The sequence below is a fragment of the Agelaius tricolor genome, unplaced genomic scaffold (genome assembly GCF_023055355.1).
Source record: "Agelaius tricolor isolate 1412-34295 unplaced genomic scaffold, bAgeTri1.0.p SCAF_7, whole genome shotgun sequence".
Lineage (NCBI taxonomy): Eukaryota > Metazoa > Chordata > Aves > Passeriformes > Icteridae > Agelaius > Agelaius tricolor.
Genome location: NW_027269267.1, coordinates 26,363,570 through 26,381,763, shown reverse-complemented (window position 1 = coordinate 26,381,763; position 18,194 = coordinate 26,363,570). Strand labels below are relative to the sequence as shown.

General features: G+C 39.7%; 2 protein-coding genes across 10 annotated transcripts in view; both read right to left on the bottom strand.

The window, feature by feature from the left end:
- Window positions 1–2,125, bottom strand: part of MCF2L (MCF.2 cell line derived transforming sequence like) — a 158,121-nt gene extending 155,996 nt beyond the window's left edge. For 3 of the 5 annotated variants that reach the window (XM_071430642.1, XM_071430645.1, XM_071430647.1), the window contains exon 1: window positions 1,980–2,124. The gene's annotated coding sequence lies outside the window, so the exon portion shown is untranslated. Of the gene's footprint in view, window positions 1–1,979 lie in introns of all 5 variants that reach the window. The other 2 variants (XM_071430640.1, XM_071430641.1) reach the window with 1 other exon arrangement.
- Window positions 2,126–13,680: 11,555 nt separating this feature from the next.
- Window positions 13,681–18,194, bottom strand: part of ATP11A (ATPase phospholipid transporting 11A) — a 118,882-nt gene continuing 114,368 nt past the window's right edge. For 3 of the 5 annotated variants that reach the window (XM_071430635.1, XM_071430636.1, XM_071430637.1), the window contains one exon: window positions 13,681–17,898. In XM_071430635.1, coding sequence (XP_071286736.1) covers window positions 17,641–17,898 — 258 coding nt within the window. In that variant the 3' untranslated portion in view covers window positions 13,681–17,640. The remainder of the gene's footprint in view (window positions 17,899–18,194) is intronic. The other 2 variants (XM_071430638.1, XM_071430639.1) reach the window with 1 other exon arrangement.

Here is an 18,194-nt window from a genome sequence, read left to right as displayed (position 1 = left end):
CTGCCTGTCTACAGAGATGGAGAGTGCTGCCCATGTCCTGTGCCTGCAGAATTTGTTGAACATAAGTGCAAGGTAAAGGTAATGCTTTAGGAAAGAAGGGGTAAGTTCTCTTCCAATCTACTCAGAGTTAATTTCCTGTTAAGTAACCATGATGAATACTTCCTAATGAAGTTGTTATAGATTTACCCAACAGTGTAATTTTGTTAGAAACAGCAACTGGCAGCTTTAATTGTGAAAGGAGCACTGTGTTCGAAGTTTCAAGCAGATGTATGTTTTAAGACGATTAAATCTGGTAGCTATTTTGAAGCTCCTGCAAAGCCTCAACACTGCACACAGGTGGCTGCCTTCAAGACTGATTTTACAGACCTCCATTATTAAAAAAAAAAAAGGCTTTTCCACACAACTTCTGTAATTACTTTTGTACAGTCCAGTGCCAAATCAGTGAAGCATATCACTTCTGGAAGCCATCTGAAACCCAAGAATTGCAAAGTTCAACACAAAAAAAAAAAAAAAATCATGTGCATGACCCAGACCTCCCTACAGAAGGGATAAGAATGGACAAGAGGGTTGTGTGGCAGCAGCCAGGACCAAAACACAAGAAAAGGACATGCAACATCAAGTACAAAAACAATGTTCAATTCCCTACCCTACCACTGTGCCTTTATTAGACATGTGCTTTAGCACCCTCTTGAATTAGGGTCCACAAATGTTTTTCCTCTCTCCTCCTACTAAAATGATGCTTCCTTCTGTTCAGAATAGCATTATTTATCTTTCAACATGCTAACTAAACTTGCACAGGGTAAGTACCTTTAATAAACACAGAGCCTGCTACTGAACATTAAACTGACTGTTCCACTCCCCAAGCCAGAAAAGCTGTTTGTACTAATAAACTCCAAAAAGGACTTATGATTATCATTAAAAGGTAACCTACAAAAGATCTTTAAGAAAAAAAAAATTGACTTCTATTTATTTGCTTCCTGAGTTTTTCTATTTCTCTGCTAGTCACAGTCTCAGTCATTCTGAAATTACTAAATCAAACTGGCTCTATAAACGAAATAAAGGGCTTGCAAGAGCAAATAGGCTCTTGCCATTGCCAAGCCTATCGAGATAAAGTTTTAAATTCTTTTTCAAGGTTTTTGGCTAAAAATATCTTTAAATAAACCTTTATTTCTTGTTTTTAGATTACAAACACTTAAATCTCTTTCCTCTTGTAGATACAAAAGAAACAGAAGTAAAAAAAACCCCAAAACCCAAAAACACACACAAAAAACAAACCCAAAACAACAAAACCATCGACAAACCTACAAACATAACCAGCAAATTTATTTTAATAGTCCAGCCCCAATGAAATACAAAGGGAAATAAACGCCACAAGCGGCAGAAACATCCTCTTTTATAGTCCCTGTGATTAACCATTGCAAGTAACACCAGCCAACAACACCCCGCATCTAGAACACCTTCTTCATACCGGAGGACGGCTTTGTTTCTCCAGTTTGGGGCTACAACTGGGGGATGTAATTCGGGGAAGCAGCCCCAAGGGCACAAGCCCTGCTGGAACCACGGCAGGGCAGGGGCAGCCGCGGCTTCCCCCACGCCCCTCAAAGGAGAGGGCATCCCGTGCCGAGCGCCACGTTTTTCATTTGTCCGCTCGTTTGCAGGCAGGTTACCGTGCTTGCCTTTGTTCGGCTTCCTCCCCCAGCCCGGACCCACCGCCGCCGACACTGAGGGGGGCAAGCCAGCGAGGCAGGGAGCGGCACGGCGCCCGGCAGGGCAGAGCCGACACTGAGGGCGGCAAACCAGCGAGGCAGGGAGCGGCACGGCGCCCAGCAGGGCAGGGCAGAGCCGAGCCGGGGAGCGCCGGTGAGCGCCGAGCGGCCGCGCCGCCCCTCACGCGCGGCTGCCCCGGGGTGCGGCCCGGCCCGGCCCGGCCCCGCCGCCCCGCCCGGCTCCCGCGGCCATGAGGCGCCCGCCTCACTCACCTCGCCGCCCTGCACGCAGGACCAGGCGGCCGCTGCCGCCGGCGCTCAGCAGCTCAGCCGGGCGAGTGGGGCAGCGCCTCCCGCCGGGGCCCGCGGCACGGCGGGGAGGGAAGGAGCGGGATGGGATGGGATGGAGTGCGGGGGAGGCGCCGCCGGGCCCCGCCCGCGGGCGGGAGGCGGCGGAGAGGGGCTGCCTTTTGTCCGGGCTCCGGTCCTCGGCCCGGCACCGGCATCCCCCGCTCCGAGCGGGCTCCGCGGGCGGCGGCAGGGCGCTTTGTGTGGCGGGGTGAGGGAGGGAGGGAAGCGCAGGGCTCGTCCTCGTCCCCGCCCCGGGCGCGCTCACCTCGAGCACCTGTCAGGGCTGGCAGGTAACGCCGCTCCTCGCCGCGGGCCACAAAGGACAGGTGCTCCCTGTAGGGTAGGGAGGGTTCTCTGCAGTGAGGGCTTTGAGTGCCTTTCTCAGTGAAAAGTGGTTATTTCCAGGAAAGCTGTTGCTACCTGTAGGAGTATCGCTTCATCTTTTGGGGAACTGTGGCGCTTCAGGACATGGTCTAGTAGCAGTGCTGGGTCTAAGGTTGGATTTGATGATCTTGGAAGTCTTTTCCAACCTGAACAATTCCCTGGTTCTGCAATAGCAGAGAGGAACACCGTGTGCTACGTGAAGTTTTGCAGCCTCAGTTCTGATGTTTCCTGGTGTTTCAGTGTTTGACTCCCAGTGTTTTGTTTTGCTTTTACTGTAATCTGTATACGTAGGTAGCAGCACTTTTTGTGTTTACATCTTGATCAGACAATTGAACAGCTGGAAGTGGATCTGTTTTCCCATTACAAAAAGAGGGGGGAAAAAAGGCAACAAGCCAACCAACAACAGGTATTTTCTTTTTTATTCAGGTACCCCCAAGCATTAAAACCTTTGCTTTTAAGCAAAACAGTGCAGAGCATGTGCTTTTGTGTGCTGCATGTACAAACACATGAGAAACGGCAGCTGCAGAGATGTGTGCTTAGTAGGAAGCACCCAAGGTGTGTCCCTAACTGGCCACAGGCTTTCCCAGTCTTCACTCACACAGTCAGCAGTCTTCAATGCTGCTCTCTCCATCCCTGCTGCAATAGGAATATACAGTTCATGATACTGCAAGTTTCAGACACTAAATTTTTCAGGAAAAATATTCCAGAGCTGAGGACAAAGTGGGGCTAGCACATATTTAGTACACTTCCTATTTCTTGAGCTAGAGGCTTCTGATTTTGAGAAATATACCAGATGACAGAGATATGTTGTGTACACTTAGCTCCCTAATAACGTGAAATGCTTTTTCTTGAAGCCCAATGACCCAGAGTAGTGTCAGAAAATGGCTTACAGAAACAAGATTTTGGTATCTGGCAGCTTAGCCCAAAATGTGGATCAAACATAACCTGAGATGCAAGTAGGTAATCAAGTCAACTGAGCAGCAGCCATGGGCTGTTCTCCATGAGATGTGCTCCAGTATGTTGTGGGGAAGAGTGACCCTGTAACACTTCACTGCAAAACAGGGGACCACAGACAGAAAGTGCAGATTCAGATAGATCACTGTTTTTTCATATTTTTTTTCAGAACCTCACAAGAACATTTTCAGTGTTGGTTGAAAAGATCTGTTTGGTTGTCCAGGGAAAAGGGCCAATTAATGATTACATGAAAGAGCTAGAGGATGCCTTAATTTGGAGATACTGTCAAAAATAGCTTTGAAAGAAGTCTCTGAAGCACAAGGGAGGCAGCAATCAAATATACAATTTAGATTTCAGTTCTGTTTGGTGCTGCAGGCATTTTTTGCTCTCTATCCCTATAGCTACCCCTACAGCAGTAAACTAAATGGGTCTGGGGTTCAGGATTAAAGCGCTGCACTGGTCATCCTCTGCAGTGTCCCCTGGGTGGTGGTGTCCTGGTGTGGTGCTGTCCTAGCAAAGAGCAGTCCCTGTGGCACAGCTCAAGGGTCTGTGTGTGCCAGGGCCATTCCCAGCAGACTGTCTGTGTGGAACTGACCTATTTCAGGAGATAAGAGTTTAGTTGTGTGTATGAAAGCCATGTTGTGCCAGCTGGTTCCTGTGCCAAAGGACGGTTCCTGACCTGCTTTTTTTGCTAATAGTAACGTGAGGCTTTTGACTTTTTTGATTGCTGCTGTGTTCTGTGTCAAAGCAGAACCTTAGGCACTGGCTGGAGTCAAGCAGTGAGAAGTCAGACTGAAGATCTGAGCATTTTATTCATTGAGCAGATTTCTGCAGAAATCTTTGCTCAAAGATACAGTTGCACTGGCTAGCAGTATCAGAGTTTATGGAAGAAATGGATCATATTAGGAATAGACTTTTATTATAAATAGAGTCAGAAATGTTATTTCTTCTACATTATGTAAAATATATTCATTAATACAACATTGGCTTTTATAAGAATGCTCACTCCATGGAAAATACTTTTGTTTTGACTAATGCTAAGAAGCTGGGGCAAATTTCAGCAGGACCAGTTAAGTTTCAAGCAAATGTCAAGAACAGATGGCATTTAGATCTGAAGAAATTAATAAGGAAGGAAAGTAAGTCACTAGAGCAAATGTGTGCTTTCACATTACAACAGCTGAAGGTAAAAGCAGGTTGGAAAGAGGTTGAATTTTCTTAAAATATCTGTCCTAAATATGAGGAGTAGGGTGGGATTCCTAGGAATTGTAAATCAGTGAAGTATTATGGCTCTAGCAAAAATTGTACCACAGAGCACCTCCTTCACACACATATACATGTTATTTCTGATGCTGTCAGTGTGAAAGTTTATAAATTAATATGGGGCTAGTGTTGATAATTCCTTTTTTCAACTTATGCAAAAGCTTGGACAAGACCAGAAGGATCTAATGAGAACAGAGGACCAAACTCGCTCATCTCTCACACAAGTGTTGAGGATTGTGGGTAAACTCTGCAAGGTGTTTGAGACTCACTGGCATAGCTGTGTTTTGGGAGTCTGGGAAGGCAGAATACAGTATTTTTATTGAAGGAAGGACCTTTACTCCAGGAATTAACTTCTCCTGACCTAGTGCCCTCTGCCTGTTGCCAAAATTGTCCAGAACAACACTCTAGAGTACATGTTTAGGACACAGTCTTTAGTTGCACCAGAGGAAGTTTAGGTTGGGCATTAGGAAAAAAGTTTTCACAGAAAGGGTGAAAAGGCATTGGAATGGGCTGCCCAGGGTGGTGTTGGAGTCACTGTCCTGGAGATGTTTAAGGAAAGACTGGATGTGGCACTGGGTGCCATGGTCTATTTGACAAGCTCGTGTTTGGTCACATGGTGGACTTGATCTCAGAGGCTTTTTCCAAATTAATTCATTCTGTCATTCTGTTACTTTAAATCTCAAGGAGTAAGAAGAGATGTACAAAGGAATCTAAATAGGGAATCATTATCATGTGCACATAATTCAAGTGAGAGCAGAACTAACTCTGGCACTATGGCATGAAATTTTCTTAGTATCAGCTGTACCTGTTTCTGCCAGTTATGAAGTCTAGAGGGGCTACAAAATGACAACCAGTTGGCTTTCAGGAACAGATTACATGAATTGGGTCTGTCAAAAAATCTGAGACCTTTATTGAGCAACTGGTCTGAACCACAACTTGTACAGAATCAGAAACTCTCTGTAAAATCATAGTAATGTACTGAGAAAAAATAAGAAAACTAAGACTCAAAGCTGTTACTTGCAGAAGTTCTTCAGGGTAAGTTAGGAAGATTTTTGAAACATACCAAGAATAAAATAGTAATGACTGGATACAGGCAAGAGCAATTTTTTTTTTTTAACATAAATTGACAATGAGTCTTTTCTTATAATTATAGCAATTATTAGTGAATTATGTAAACCAATTCTGATTAAAATTAAGGCAGTCTAAAAAAACCCCAAACTGAGCAACAGAGGTAAAACACAGGGCTGAAAAATTTATTAGTGGCAAATATAGTGAAAATGTGAATAAACTGGGAAAAGGAAGTCAAGACTTTAGAGAATCCCATTGGTAAGCTGCACAATATCATGTTTTTACAAGATGTGAGCAAAATATGTTACTAGAAAATCTAGCCTGTCTTCTTTTTACACCATGAACATTAATATGACTCATAGGTTCAGGGAACACTATTGCAATCATACTCTGCTTTCTGATGGCTTAAAGTATCTCCAGAAATTCTTTCTCTGGTATGAAATATTTACTTTAATGCAAATCCTAGGAACTCAGTAAAAATGACACCAGTCTCTCCATAAATATTAGAAAGACTCTTGATTTCAGGGTTACTCTAGGGCTGAAAATTCAAGCTGAATGTGCTACAAATACCAGCAGAGGCCATGGTCATCCTTTTAGCCTATAGTAAGTTAGATTTTATCCAAAGGGTGCAGTGGAACGTTCAGCTTGTTATGGCTGGATACTCCTTTTGTGTCCCCCAGAGTTCTTGATGAAACACAGAACAATTGCCATAACAAATTGCAAAGGAACTGGCTTGGGCAGGAATCAAATGGACAAGACACTCAAATATGTGCAGTGAATAGTAAGAGAGCTAATTAGCTACAAGGAAAAAGCTTTGCACACCAACTGCACTTTGATGTCCTCCCTGAACTCTGCTTATTGAAAAAACAGTGTACAAGCTTGGGATTTAAAAACCAGATGGTCCAATAAGAGACTTCTTGTCACTACTTGTGAGAAGACACACAGCATTCTGGAGATCAAGTCATCCTTTGTAAATCTCCTACCATTTATTGCCATAATTCCCTGAACCAGTCACTGGAAAAAAGTGGAGATACACTCCAGTCTTGTAAGATGTATGAGGAATGAATAAACCAGGACAAACATTATCTCCAGGGAATCAGGTAATAAAAGGAGAATCCTTTGGTGGGACCTTCCTATTGGAAGGTACTAGGAAACCCATAGCAACAAGAGTGGGGACCAAGGGAAACTACAGCAAATGTGCAGAGAGCCTCCCATTTGCATGGCTTTGAAAGGACAGATTAAAAAACTCTTCTGATCTTATGAAATCTGTAAAGGTTGTTTGTTGGGGGTTTTTTTTGTGCTTTTCCATTCTAATTGAACCAACACTGTGGACAGCAGTAGCAGCAAAAAGCAAGCAGAGTTTGTGCAGCTGATGTGCCATAGCTACCCTGCACAGAAGAGCTTCCAGAAAGGGCCTGAAAGAGCAATGCAATCTTAAATGCCTGTCACAAGACAGGAGGGGGTTTCCTGCATGTACAGGGAAATCTCCAGGGCAAGCATTCCCCACATTTTGATTTAGCAAATATTCATTCTGGAAGTGGCTGTGGAAAATCTGTCCTGTTGTTTACCTGGGTGGTTGGCACAGAGTCAGACTCTTCCACCACTCCTGGAACATATCTGACTTGTGGAGCACATGATCCTCTTTCCTCTCCTCCCTTCCTTCCTTTCAGGGTAACAAGTCAGACGAGGTCTCCTGTTAGCAGTCCCGCAGCTGTTAAAGGTATTGGGAGGACTGGGAGATTTCCCTGTAGCCCCAAGTGTCTAAATGGAAGGAGGAAGATTCCCTGGCTACAGATCTGGGACTCTGAAGGTGCTTTGGTCCTACAAAACTCTACAGCTTCAGGCTGCAAGGTCCAGACTTTGTCAGCTAAATAAATTAACCCTAGAATGTGTACTGGGGACATGGCCACAAGCAGCAAAATTCATATGGGAGGGTGAAGCTGCACGTTCATCCCACTAATGGCTTGTGCAAGAGCCCCAAAATCTACCTTTGCTGTTCACATTGCAAATTTTCTGTCTCTGTGTCTTTGTTGTCATAGTGACAGAAAGCACCAAGAATATTCTATGGGTTTTTTCTTTGTCATGGATGCAGAACATCCTTTGGCATGTATGTTTTCTCTCCCTCCTGGTTACTTTTCTCCTGAGCTTTCCCAAGAGCTTAAAAAAATTAAAATTGAAATAATTAATGGAGTTCACTGTGCTCATTCCCAGTAAATTAGACAGTGAATACAAACACATGCAAACAAATACAATAAATACAATACATACTAAAGTACTTGGGCTGAATGTCATGATTAAAAACATGTTGCAGGTACTATTTGTTTTTATTTCACCCAACAGGAAATCTCCTGCTGGCTGTAATGGGAGCTTAGACACCTGCATTTAACACAAACAGCTGTAAGTGCCTGAACCTGAACCTGAATTTGGCTTCTTGGATCATATTTTGAAGTTGAGTTTCCAAATACACAACTCCCACTTAATTCTGCTTGTGCAGAGAAGAGACAGAGAGGGAGAGGGGACTGGAAACATGGTGTGCTTTGGTTTGCAGTATGTGAAGCAGGAATTTCAAAGTCATAGGTGCTCCTGTCTTGTTCTGTGCGAAACACGATCTAGGACAGAATTTTGGGCTGGGCACTAAGAAACAACTGAAATGAAGCAAGGAAGACTCACAGTAAAGGAAATTGTTTGGGATTGAAAAAAAAAAAACATGGACGTTCTTTAAAAATATTATTAGAGCATGTTAGTTTTGAGTACATCTGATGTGGTGGTAGAGAGAATAAATGGATTTGCCACCCATGAACACTATAAGAAGAGTGGTGTGACATGGCAGAAAGATGAAATGTCTGTGAACAGTAATGTAAAAGGTGAGGTGCGTGCAGGCAAATGCTCAAATGAACATTCATCAGATTTATAGGTCAATCCACATGAGAGGATGCCTGAACTCTATTGTGGATCAGTGAAATTTATTTTTATGCCACTCTAATTAACTTTCCTAACTCCCAAGCTGACATACTTTCATGTAACACCTGTAGTGTTCACATAGAGATGAGAAAACACATCAGTGACGAGTATTGTGACGATTTATAGTGCCTGGCAGCAGTCGCTTGGGCTTTTTGCACAACATCCACTTTTCTCCCTAAATCAGTAGAATTCCAAACTTAGTGTCTTGGCTCAATACCTGGATATAAAATTAATTACATCAGGATTGCTAAGTGTGCATCTCTGTGAAATGTAAGGGGAATGTAAATCTTCACAGACTGAAACAGTTAAAAGGTTAATAGTGTGGTTAGCAATTAACCTCATGGAAAACACAAGTAGCTTCTAGCAACAACTCTTAAACAATGAGTCAGGGTGGAGCCTCCTTGAATGAGAGGACTAGTTGCCAGTGAAATTAGGATATATCTCAGCTTTCTGTATTTCAGTGTTCATACACATTTGGAAATAAAGTGTTGACAGATGGTTCTCATGAACTACCTCTGGATATATAAGATGCCAAAGTTAAGTGCATTATTCAGATAGGATAAGGAATAGTAATAACAATAATAATAAAAACAGATATGGAATTCAGATAGGATATAGAACATCCAGATACTCATAAACTCAGGATAATGGCATATTTCCCAAAGTTGATTGAAGGATATAATTATGATTGATGCAGAACCAGATCAGGAGGAGGTCAGAGTGAAATTTATCTTTTGAATATGGATAAGAATTTCCTTGGTGGCAGTGGTATTAGAATTTAAATGGCCATTCCCTTTCTATTTTAGCTTAAAATCTTTGGGTATGTATGGAAAAAGACCTTTTATCTTGATCTTGTCAAGCCAAATTTTAGGACACAGGTTAGTTTGCAATAAATTAACTGGGTTAAAAATTCCTTTTTTTCCCAATACCTTCAAATCACAATTTTTTATGAGAAAAACAAAATTTAGTGAGTCCCATGAGACCATGTACCCTTTCGAGACAGTTTGCATGAATGGACTTAGTAGGGAGAAGGTTAAATTCCCACACATGCCCAATTTCAGTAAAGAAAAGGATGGATGAGCTTACTTAGAGAGCAATTTGCTGAGAAAGAGGCCTGGGAAAAGCAGGATGAAGATGAGTGATTATGTCCCACACGAGATGGGGACACACAGAGTTTGTGCGTTTATGTGCACATGATCAAATACTTTTTGTGTAAAAGCAACCAAGGCACATAACCATTGTGGTGGTGACCACGTAACTTCAGATCTGCTGGTTTGCCTGCTGAATATTCCTCTGAGAGAGTATGAAAAAGAGAGATCACTGTTGTTAAAATGCATGAACTAAGTTTGCCCAATCATAAAAGGAATGGGGTTCCTTCCTTTCAGAATTGACTATGGTATGTTACACAGACTTCTAGGGGAAAGGGAGGTACCCCAGTGTCACAGACACATTTTATGAAAAATCCTTTCCTTAGGATTTTTTCTCCTGAGAAGCAGAGAGGCCACAGGAACAAAATGTAAATAATAATTATCTGCTGCTGTGGAATGCAACAGGTGGATCTGTGATTGGTCTCATGTGGTTGTTTCTCATTGATGGCCAATCACAGTCCAGCTGTATCGGACTGTCTGGTCAGTCACAAGATTTTATTATCATTCCTTTCCTTTCCTTGCTAGCCTTCTGATGAAATCCTTTCTTCTATTCTTTTAGTATAGTTTTAATATATCATTTACTTTTAATATATATATATATATAACATAAAATAATAAACCAGCCTTCTGAAGCATGGAGTCAGATTCTCATCTTTTCCCTTGTCCTGGGACCCCTGCAAACCGCCACACCCCAGCATGCCAGGTAAGAGGCAAGGGGAAATGTAAACATGTGTATGCCATTTTCACCTATAGGGAGAACAAGAGTTGAATGGACAATAAAGTTTGAAACTTTAAAAGTTAAACTCCAGATGGACAATTCAAGAAAGGTGGATTCCAAATCATCTGCTGTGTGCGCCGCATTTGAGAAGAGAGAGAAGCCTGACTCATGTTCCAGTACAATCTACAGTCGAAGGATCTTCAGCTTTTTTCCATCTGGACCAGTTCCTTTCAGCACAATGATGCATGCATGCACAAACATGGCTTTTGTGCTAAACAAATGCAAAATTTGGACTTTCTAAGAAGAGTCACTTAAAAGCCAAGTGAATCCCAACTGTTACTGAGCTCTATCACTGCATCAGTGTTAAGCTTTGTGATGTTGTGCCTGAAAGCACACAGGAGGAGAAATATTTATTTCTGGGCTATAACTTAGAATGAAATTATACACACTACCTCCTCATAGCTGGCAATAAACAATTAGATTTCAACCTCATTAATACTGACCACTTTCTCTAGCAATTTTGTTCATCCTAGAAGCAGCCTGTTCAGTACTTCCTAGAAAAATACTCTTATAGGCTGGCTACTTAGTTGAAAGTATTATCTGAAATAAAAATCAGCATACCATTTGATGGCTTGATCCATGGACCAGGATTTGTTTTCCTTCTCTTCTAGAGCCCAGTGTTTATTAGATAGCAAGATTCCAAGCTTTCAAATTTGGTTAACATTTCACCATGAAGAATCTTTACAAAAGATGTCTGAAATCTCAAGGTAAGTTGTTGATCTACTTTTGAAAAAAAATATTTAAATTCCTTTTGTTAGGAAGAAAAACAGACCAGTTTTTCTACATTAAATAAGAAACTCAGCAGTTCTCCCTGAAATAGGAAGCCTCTGAACCTAGCAGGACACTGCATCCTATGTATTTTTAAAAGCATAATGCACCATGAGATTTCTTAACCAGAATGAATAATGGAAAACAACAAGCCTTTTGGTGGTTTAAAACTGAACACTGTTTGTCACTTTTAAATGGAAAACCAACAGTTAAATGATTAAGACTCAACATTATTAATTTACTGCAGACTTGCCAGTTAACAAAGAAATGGCACATAGTGCCATTTTCTTTTAAAAAACCTTTTAAACCTAGATTGGGACATTAGGCACCTGATAAACTGATCTGTATAATGAATGAAGTTAATGGATATATTTGGTTTTATCCCTATCTTATCACTTCCTAGTGTAAATGAAGCCTTTAAATGGGTATGGGTTTTGCTTTAGCATTTGAATAACATGAAAATTAATACACCTGTATGTGCAGTGGAAACACACAACAACAAAGCTTTTATAGAATAGTCAAATACTGTTTCTAAATTCCTGTAGAGTATCACTTGAGGAAATCAGAATATTTGAAAAACAAAACCAAGGAACTTCAGTCTGTCTCCAACCTACCTCACTTCACATCAAGATAACCTTCAGGAAAGATTTTATAGAGCACTGTTGCATGTATTGCAGAAAATATTGAGCCTTATAAAAGTCAATTTTCAATCAATTCTATAATGTAGCTTACTAAAAGAGCATATCTTAATAGAAAACACATGGTATTTGATTGAGAATGCAGTTTGTCACTTAAATTATTTTCTATCCTTTTTTCCTTTAAATAGGTAAATGTAATTTTATGTGCAAAATGAAGTTGTGTGGTAATATGTCTGTATGGGTATTGTGCTCTTCCTGAAATCCAGATACATCATCACTTTTTTTTTTTTCAAAAACAGTTTCAATGTAATATTATATCTAATTCCAATCCATGCATTTTTTTCTTCTTTGCATGAATAAAGGGAAAAACATCTTCCATATTTACACAGCCCCTTCAAACTATCTTCTCTAGGAGTTTATTGATAGAAACAAAAAATTTCTTGATGAACAAAAGGGAGATGGGTACAACATTCTTGCATTGTTTAGATAAGAATCTCATATAAATACAAACCCATTCCTCTGAAACCTTTATTATGGGAAGTGCAAAATTAATATAGAAACTAAGGCCTAAGCATTCTACATATGCTCAGAGCAGCAGAAGGAGGGACCAAACCCGACACCCTGAACTGCTTTGTGGAGGCTGTCTGGGATACCTTCACCCTGATGGAGCCAATGTACTTTGGAGCCTATAATGGTTTTGAAACTGAAGGAAGTTCTGTAAAATTGTATCACCACATGAAATATGGTCTTTCCATGCACTCAGCCTCTTCTGTAAGAATATATGAACACTGCTACCAAATCAGACGTCAGAACACATTGTTTTTTTACTTCAGCTTCTTTAAATTCACAACATTGCAAAAGAAAAGAGAAATAGCTCTGTGTACCTTAACAGTAGAACTGCAAGGAAATGTAGCAGACTTTCTCATGTATAGCTTATGAGTTTACTTTGGAAAGAACTTTAGCACTTAATCTGTGCAGGAGAAACAAAGCTCTCCTGGACTAGTACCAATTTCTATTAGTTTTGGAACAATCCCCCATCCCCCAGCTCATGTTCCAGCCTTCTTTGAATTTCTTTTTGTTAATTTGCTGTTTTAGCTGGCTACACACACTCTGAAAATCATAGAATTACAGAACTGGTAAGGCTGGAAGGGACCTCTGGAGATCACCCAGTCCAACCCTTCTACCAAGGCAGTGTCACCTACACAAGGTGACACAGGAATGTGTCCAGGTGGGTTTTGAATGTCTCCAAAAAGAGAAACTCCACAAGCCCCTTGGCAGCCTGTTTAGTGCTCTGCCACTCTCAATGTAAAGAAGTTTTTCCCCATTCCCCATGTTGAAGAGAAACTTCTACTGTTTCAGTTTAAGGCCACTGCACCTCATCCTGTCGCTGGGCACTGCTGAAAAGAGCCTGGCACCATCCTCTTGACATCCATCTTTGAGATATTTATATTGATGAGATCCCCTCTCAGTCTTCTCTTCTCTAGACTTCTCTTCTCTAGGCTAAACTTCTTCTTCTCTAGACTAACAGGCCCAGCTCCTGCAGTCTCTCATAAGAGAGATGCTCCAAGTCCCCTTTGTCATTTTTGTGGTGCTCCGCTGGACCCGCTCCAGTATGAGAAATGAGCGTGAGAACAAACATATTCAATAACCAAATCAAACACTCATTCTGTTTTCTTTATATACTTACATTTTATTACAGACTAATATGAAACCATCTCATATTCATACTAGAATTACTGTAATTACTTGTGAGCAAACTTAAACCAGTCTTGAATGTTTATATTTATTGCAAGCAGATTTGTATCTCCTGCTTATATATTCTACATAAGGATCCAAAATGTGGCTGAATAGAAACAAGTTATATTTGGTTGTCTACAGAAATAAAAGTTTAAAACAGCACTGAAAAGAAACTTTACAGTAATGTATTCACACATTGACTCTTCAAATCAAATAAATGAAGTAGTATAGTATAATCTGAACATTAGATTTGAAGGCTGATTTATTTTCAAATAAATGCACCTAAAATTGTTCAATTAAAATGTGTCAGTACTTGGTGCTGATGACTACAGACATCTTTAATGTTTAAAGCACAGATAACTACCCCAGCCCCATACAGCAGCTTCCACAGATTCTACTTTACATTAGATCGTGAAAGAACCTCTAAAATGCAAAGTGTACATAGCACAGAATTTATGTCCAAGACAATGCAGATTGAAATCCTGTGAATTTTCATAAGGTAAAAAATTAAAGCTATATAAACTGATTTTTTTGATTATTCTGCAAAGTAGAATCATGTACGTTTTCACTTTTGTAGTACTTTCACAAATTTCCATTAAAGCTTTTTTAACAGAGACAGTAGCATGAGCACAAGGATCCCACTGGCTTCCAAAAGAAAAGTAGTGCAGTTCCTCAATTACGCTATTTTTTTCCTCTTATTTTTGCAAGCCAGTTGGTTCAAGACACACAGGCTAATGAAAGCAAGAAAGTAAACTGTAGCTTTTACATTAAGTGGCTGAACAAACAATTATTGTACATGGTAAAACAAAAAAGATCTTTTGCCACAAGCCACTGCAGGAATATATGAGCTTCTGTGGCCAAAAAGCTTGAAATACTTTCTAAGTCTTCACATACATTTGGTTAGTGCTTACCAGTTTCAAGACATTTATAGAAGCAGTTATGGAGACATTATGCTGTTAAAGCTGCAACAATTTAAATGAGGCAAGTTAGAAGGTTACATACATTTTTAGACTTTTCCTCTTTCTTTTTTTTCTTCATACATAAAAATCTGTCTCCTTTCAGTGTCCCACCCATAATAAAACACTCTAATGCATTTTGATCTAATTTCTACTTTTTCATCTTTTATATCTTTTGCAGTAAAACTCCCAAGTTAACATCTGCTGCAGTGGACTAGGTATACATGGCAATAGTAACAGGGACTGAAGCAAAAACACATCAAGTGAAGCCAAGTTGATGTTTTATGTTCATTTCATTCAACAGTCTATTTTAACAAACAAACAGCACCAACTTTTAAAGATAAAAGTATTGCTAAATCAAAGCAGAAACTTCCACTTAAATTCAAGCATTCTTTCTCCTCCAAAAAATGACATGTTTAACTAAAATTTCTCAAATGTATACAGGTGTTTCAGCCTGAACAATGTTGTCAACAATATCTAAGTGCAGGGCTACATGAAGTTAGCAATGAACTGCTTTGTTAGTAGGCAGAACAGGAATGCAGCATTTTCAAAAATATCAAGCAAAATTTTCCTTATTTAAGGCTAAAAGATAGAACTCACAAAGTAAAAAAGCAGGAGGCTTTATAGAGTAAAAAAGCTAGCAGTTATAATATAGCACTGCAAGTACAGCGCTCTAATCGCTGCTACCAGAAATCCCAACAAAACATCAATAACTTGGGTGAGACTCATAGAGCAACTGACCTGTATTCTAATTTGACATTCATTAGAATTTCAACATTCAGCCACAACTCCATTCTAAGCTAAATTTAAGTGGCCAAAACTTATAGTTATAAAAAAAGCCTTCAAAACATATACTTAAAAAAAATAGAAATGGTGTGTTAACAAATGTATGCGTAAAACAGATTTATAAATAGCTACAGTATGAAAAATATTTCAGTGCAAAGGCAATTTTAAGATTTCTAAAAAATACATTACAAATAATTTGTTAACTACACACAAGAAATTTGTCACTGCTACTGGTATAAAATGTATACCCATATTAACTTCTTAAAAATATATACACCAGTGTTTTATGTAGGGGACGGTTTTAACTGACCAACATTCAAGTCTGCAATGGCAAGTATATGTACACACACACACACACGTGTATGTATTTCAAAATGCTACTGCTATAAGGATGTTCTTTGAAACTTAAAAGTGCTATATGTCAAATGATAAAAAACCTTTATCTGTGGTGCTCACTGTTAGACTTTGTAAAATTCTGTTATCTTTGGTATGCTGAAGATTTCATAACTCACTTTACAATCTCTGCTTGACCCAGGGCATTTTAATAATAAATCATTGTTTAATATGAAAACTACTCAGAATACTGCGAAGGACATTTCCTAGTAAGTTGATTTTTCATTTATTAAAAAAGTAAAGTAGTAAGTAAACTTACTTTGCCTCTGTTTTTTTCTTGTTAAAACACAAAAAGGGAAATTATTTTTCTCTGCCACCCTTGTCCACATGAAAGACAACTAACAATGTCTTGGCCAGGTCTTCCAATAAATGCTGCAGGTCTGATTCCAAGTATTTTGTTTTCACACTGAAATACATTTTTAGTAATGTCCTCACAGAGGTATTGAATGAGGATGGCCATTAACCAGCTGTAACCACCAAGCTGAAATTGACTGAAGTCGGATTACTGCTTCAGATATTTTTGCACCCCAAAATAAAACACTGGACTAACGAAACAACACAAGGATGCAGCTAAGAGTTGAATTACTGCAAGGTAACATAAATGTAGCAGAGAAAAGAGAAGTGCAAGTTGGCTGTCATTCTTAAGGGAATTCAAAAAGAATCCTTGCAGTCATACTAGTTTCTCTATCCCACCTGTGGTTCAACTGTTAGTCAACAGTTGTGTGCCACCTCGTGGTTTGCCTGAAGAGCTAACAGCTGTGTGCTTTGTACTACATCTACCAAGCCCATTAGCCAGAATCTAACCATACACGCAGACAAAAAAAATCAAAATTAAGAGTATGAATCAAGATAGCAAAAGATACTCATCCAGAAAAACAGCTTTTCTTGTTTTAAGAAAAAAACCCAACAAACTGTCAAAAAAAGCTTAATATGTAATACTTTCTGCTATATGTATTTTACAATCATAGGGACAGGAAGTGAGAACACCAGGTAATGTGCATCTTTGACAAATTCAAAGATGTTTTGGGCAAAATGCTTACATTCAGTTTGTAAGTAAATGCCAACACTGGCAATATTTACCTGTTTAACAGCCAACTTGACTTCATATTGTGTGTGCATACTCTACACAAGGATTGTTTTGCCTATCTTTCTACAGGGGAAAACTAACAGAAACCATACATAGCCCTGATTTGGCCACTTACAAGGAAGTGAACATTAGAGAGTGTTTCTTGAAAGCAGATTTGCACAGAGGAAACACCAGTTTGTTCTAAAGAAAGAGCAAAGAAAGAAAAAAGGACAGGGGAAAATCAGAAACAGCACTTGTTAAATATGCTTTAGGAGAATTTCATTTGAGATAACTGAGACAATTGTTCCTGGCTTAAAATTAAAACTGTTGATTTCAAAATGTAGGTCACTGACTAAAACTGCACTTCAAGTAACAAAGAAAATCACTAAAGATGACAGAAGTAGTAAATACACAGAAGTCTTGACACAGGATGAAGAGAATTTTTAGTGCTACCAGTCTCACAGTACCAGACTGTGCAGATTGTTCATTGCTCCAGTAGTTCAAAACATAAAAATAGGCCTATTGGCCTGGAAGGGTTCATACTTCTAGCTCTTGATCCTGTTTTCTCAACACTACCTCAGACAGCAAAAGCCACATATAGTTTAATATGTCTCTGTGACACGTCTGTTTCCTGAAAAAATAAATAAACAAAACCACAGTTTTTAAAGGCTTGACTTGGTGTTCTGTCATATGGACGTTTCCAAACCTGACCCACCATAGTGGTAGCCTGCACTGGAACGCCAATGCTTATTTGAATAGCCAAAGACAGATGGAAGTACTGAATAATCAATGCCTTTCCACTGCGTAAACATCACTTTTTTAGAATGAGAATTAGACCTTCTTGCTGGGGAATTGCTGCAGTCACTGCTCCTGTATCTTGGGCTTTTCAGACAGGCAAGAGGTGTGAATTCTGAGATGTGCTCCCGACAGTGCCTTGATGCCTTCTGTTAAAGGGAAATAAAGAAACAAATACACAGTAAATAGACAATCTAGGAACCAAAAGTATGTAATTGTTTTATTTTATAGGACCACTGTCCCCTTGGTATACTAACACCTTTCCCTAGATCACCACTCTGGATATTTGATTCATGTCAAAGTATAATCCCTCGTGTTTCTTTGCAATCAACCAGTTTCAACATGATTAGTTTTATACTAAGACTACAGAACCAGGCATGATTTTACACTTAACTTCTAAACCTGATAATGGGCTCTTCAGAGAAGAGATGAAGACACAGAGGCC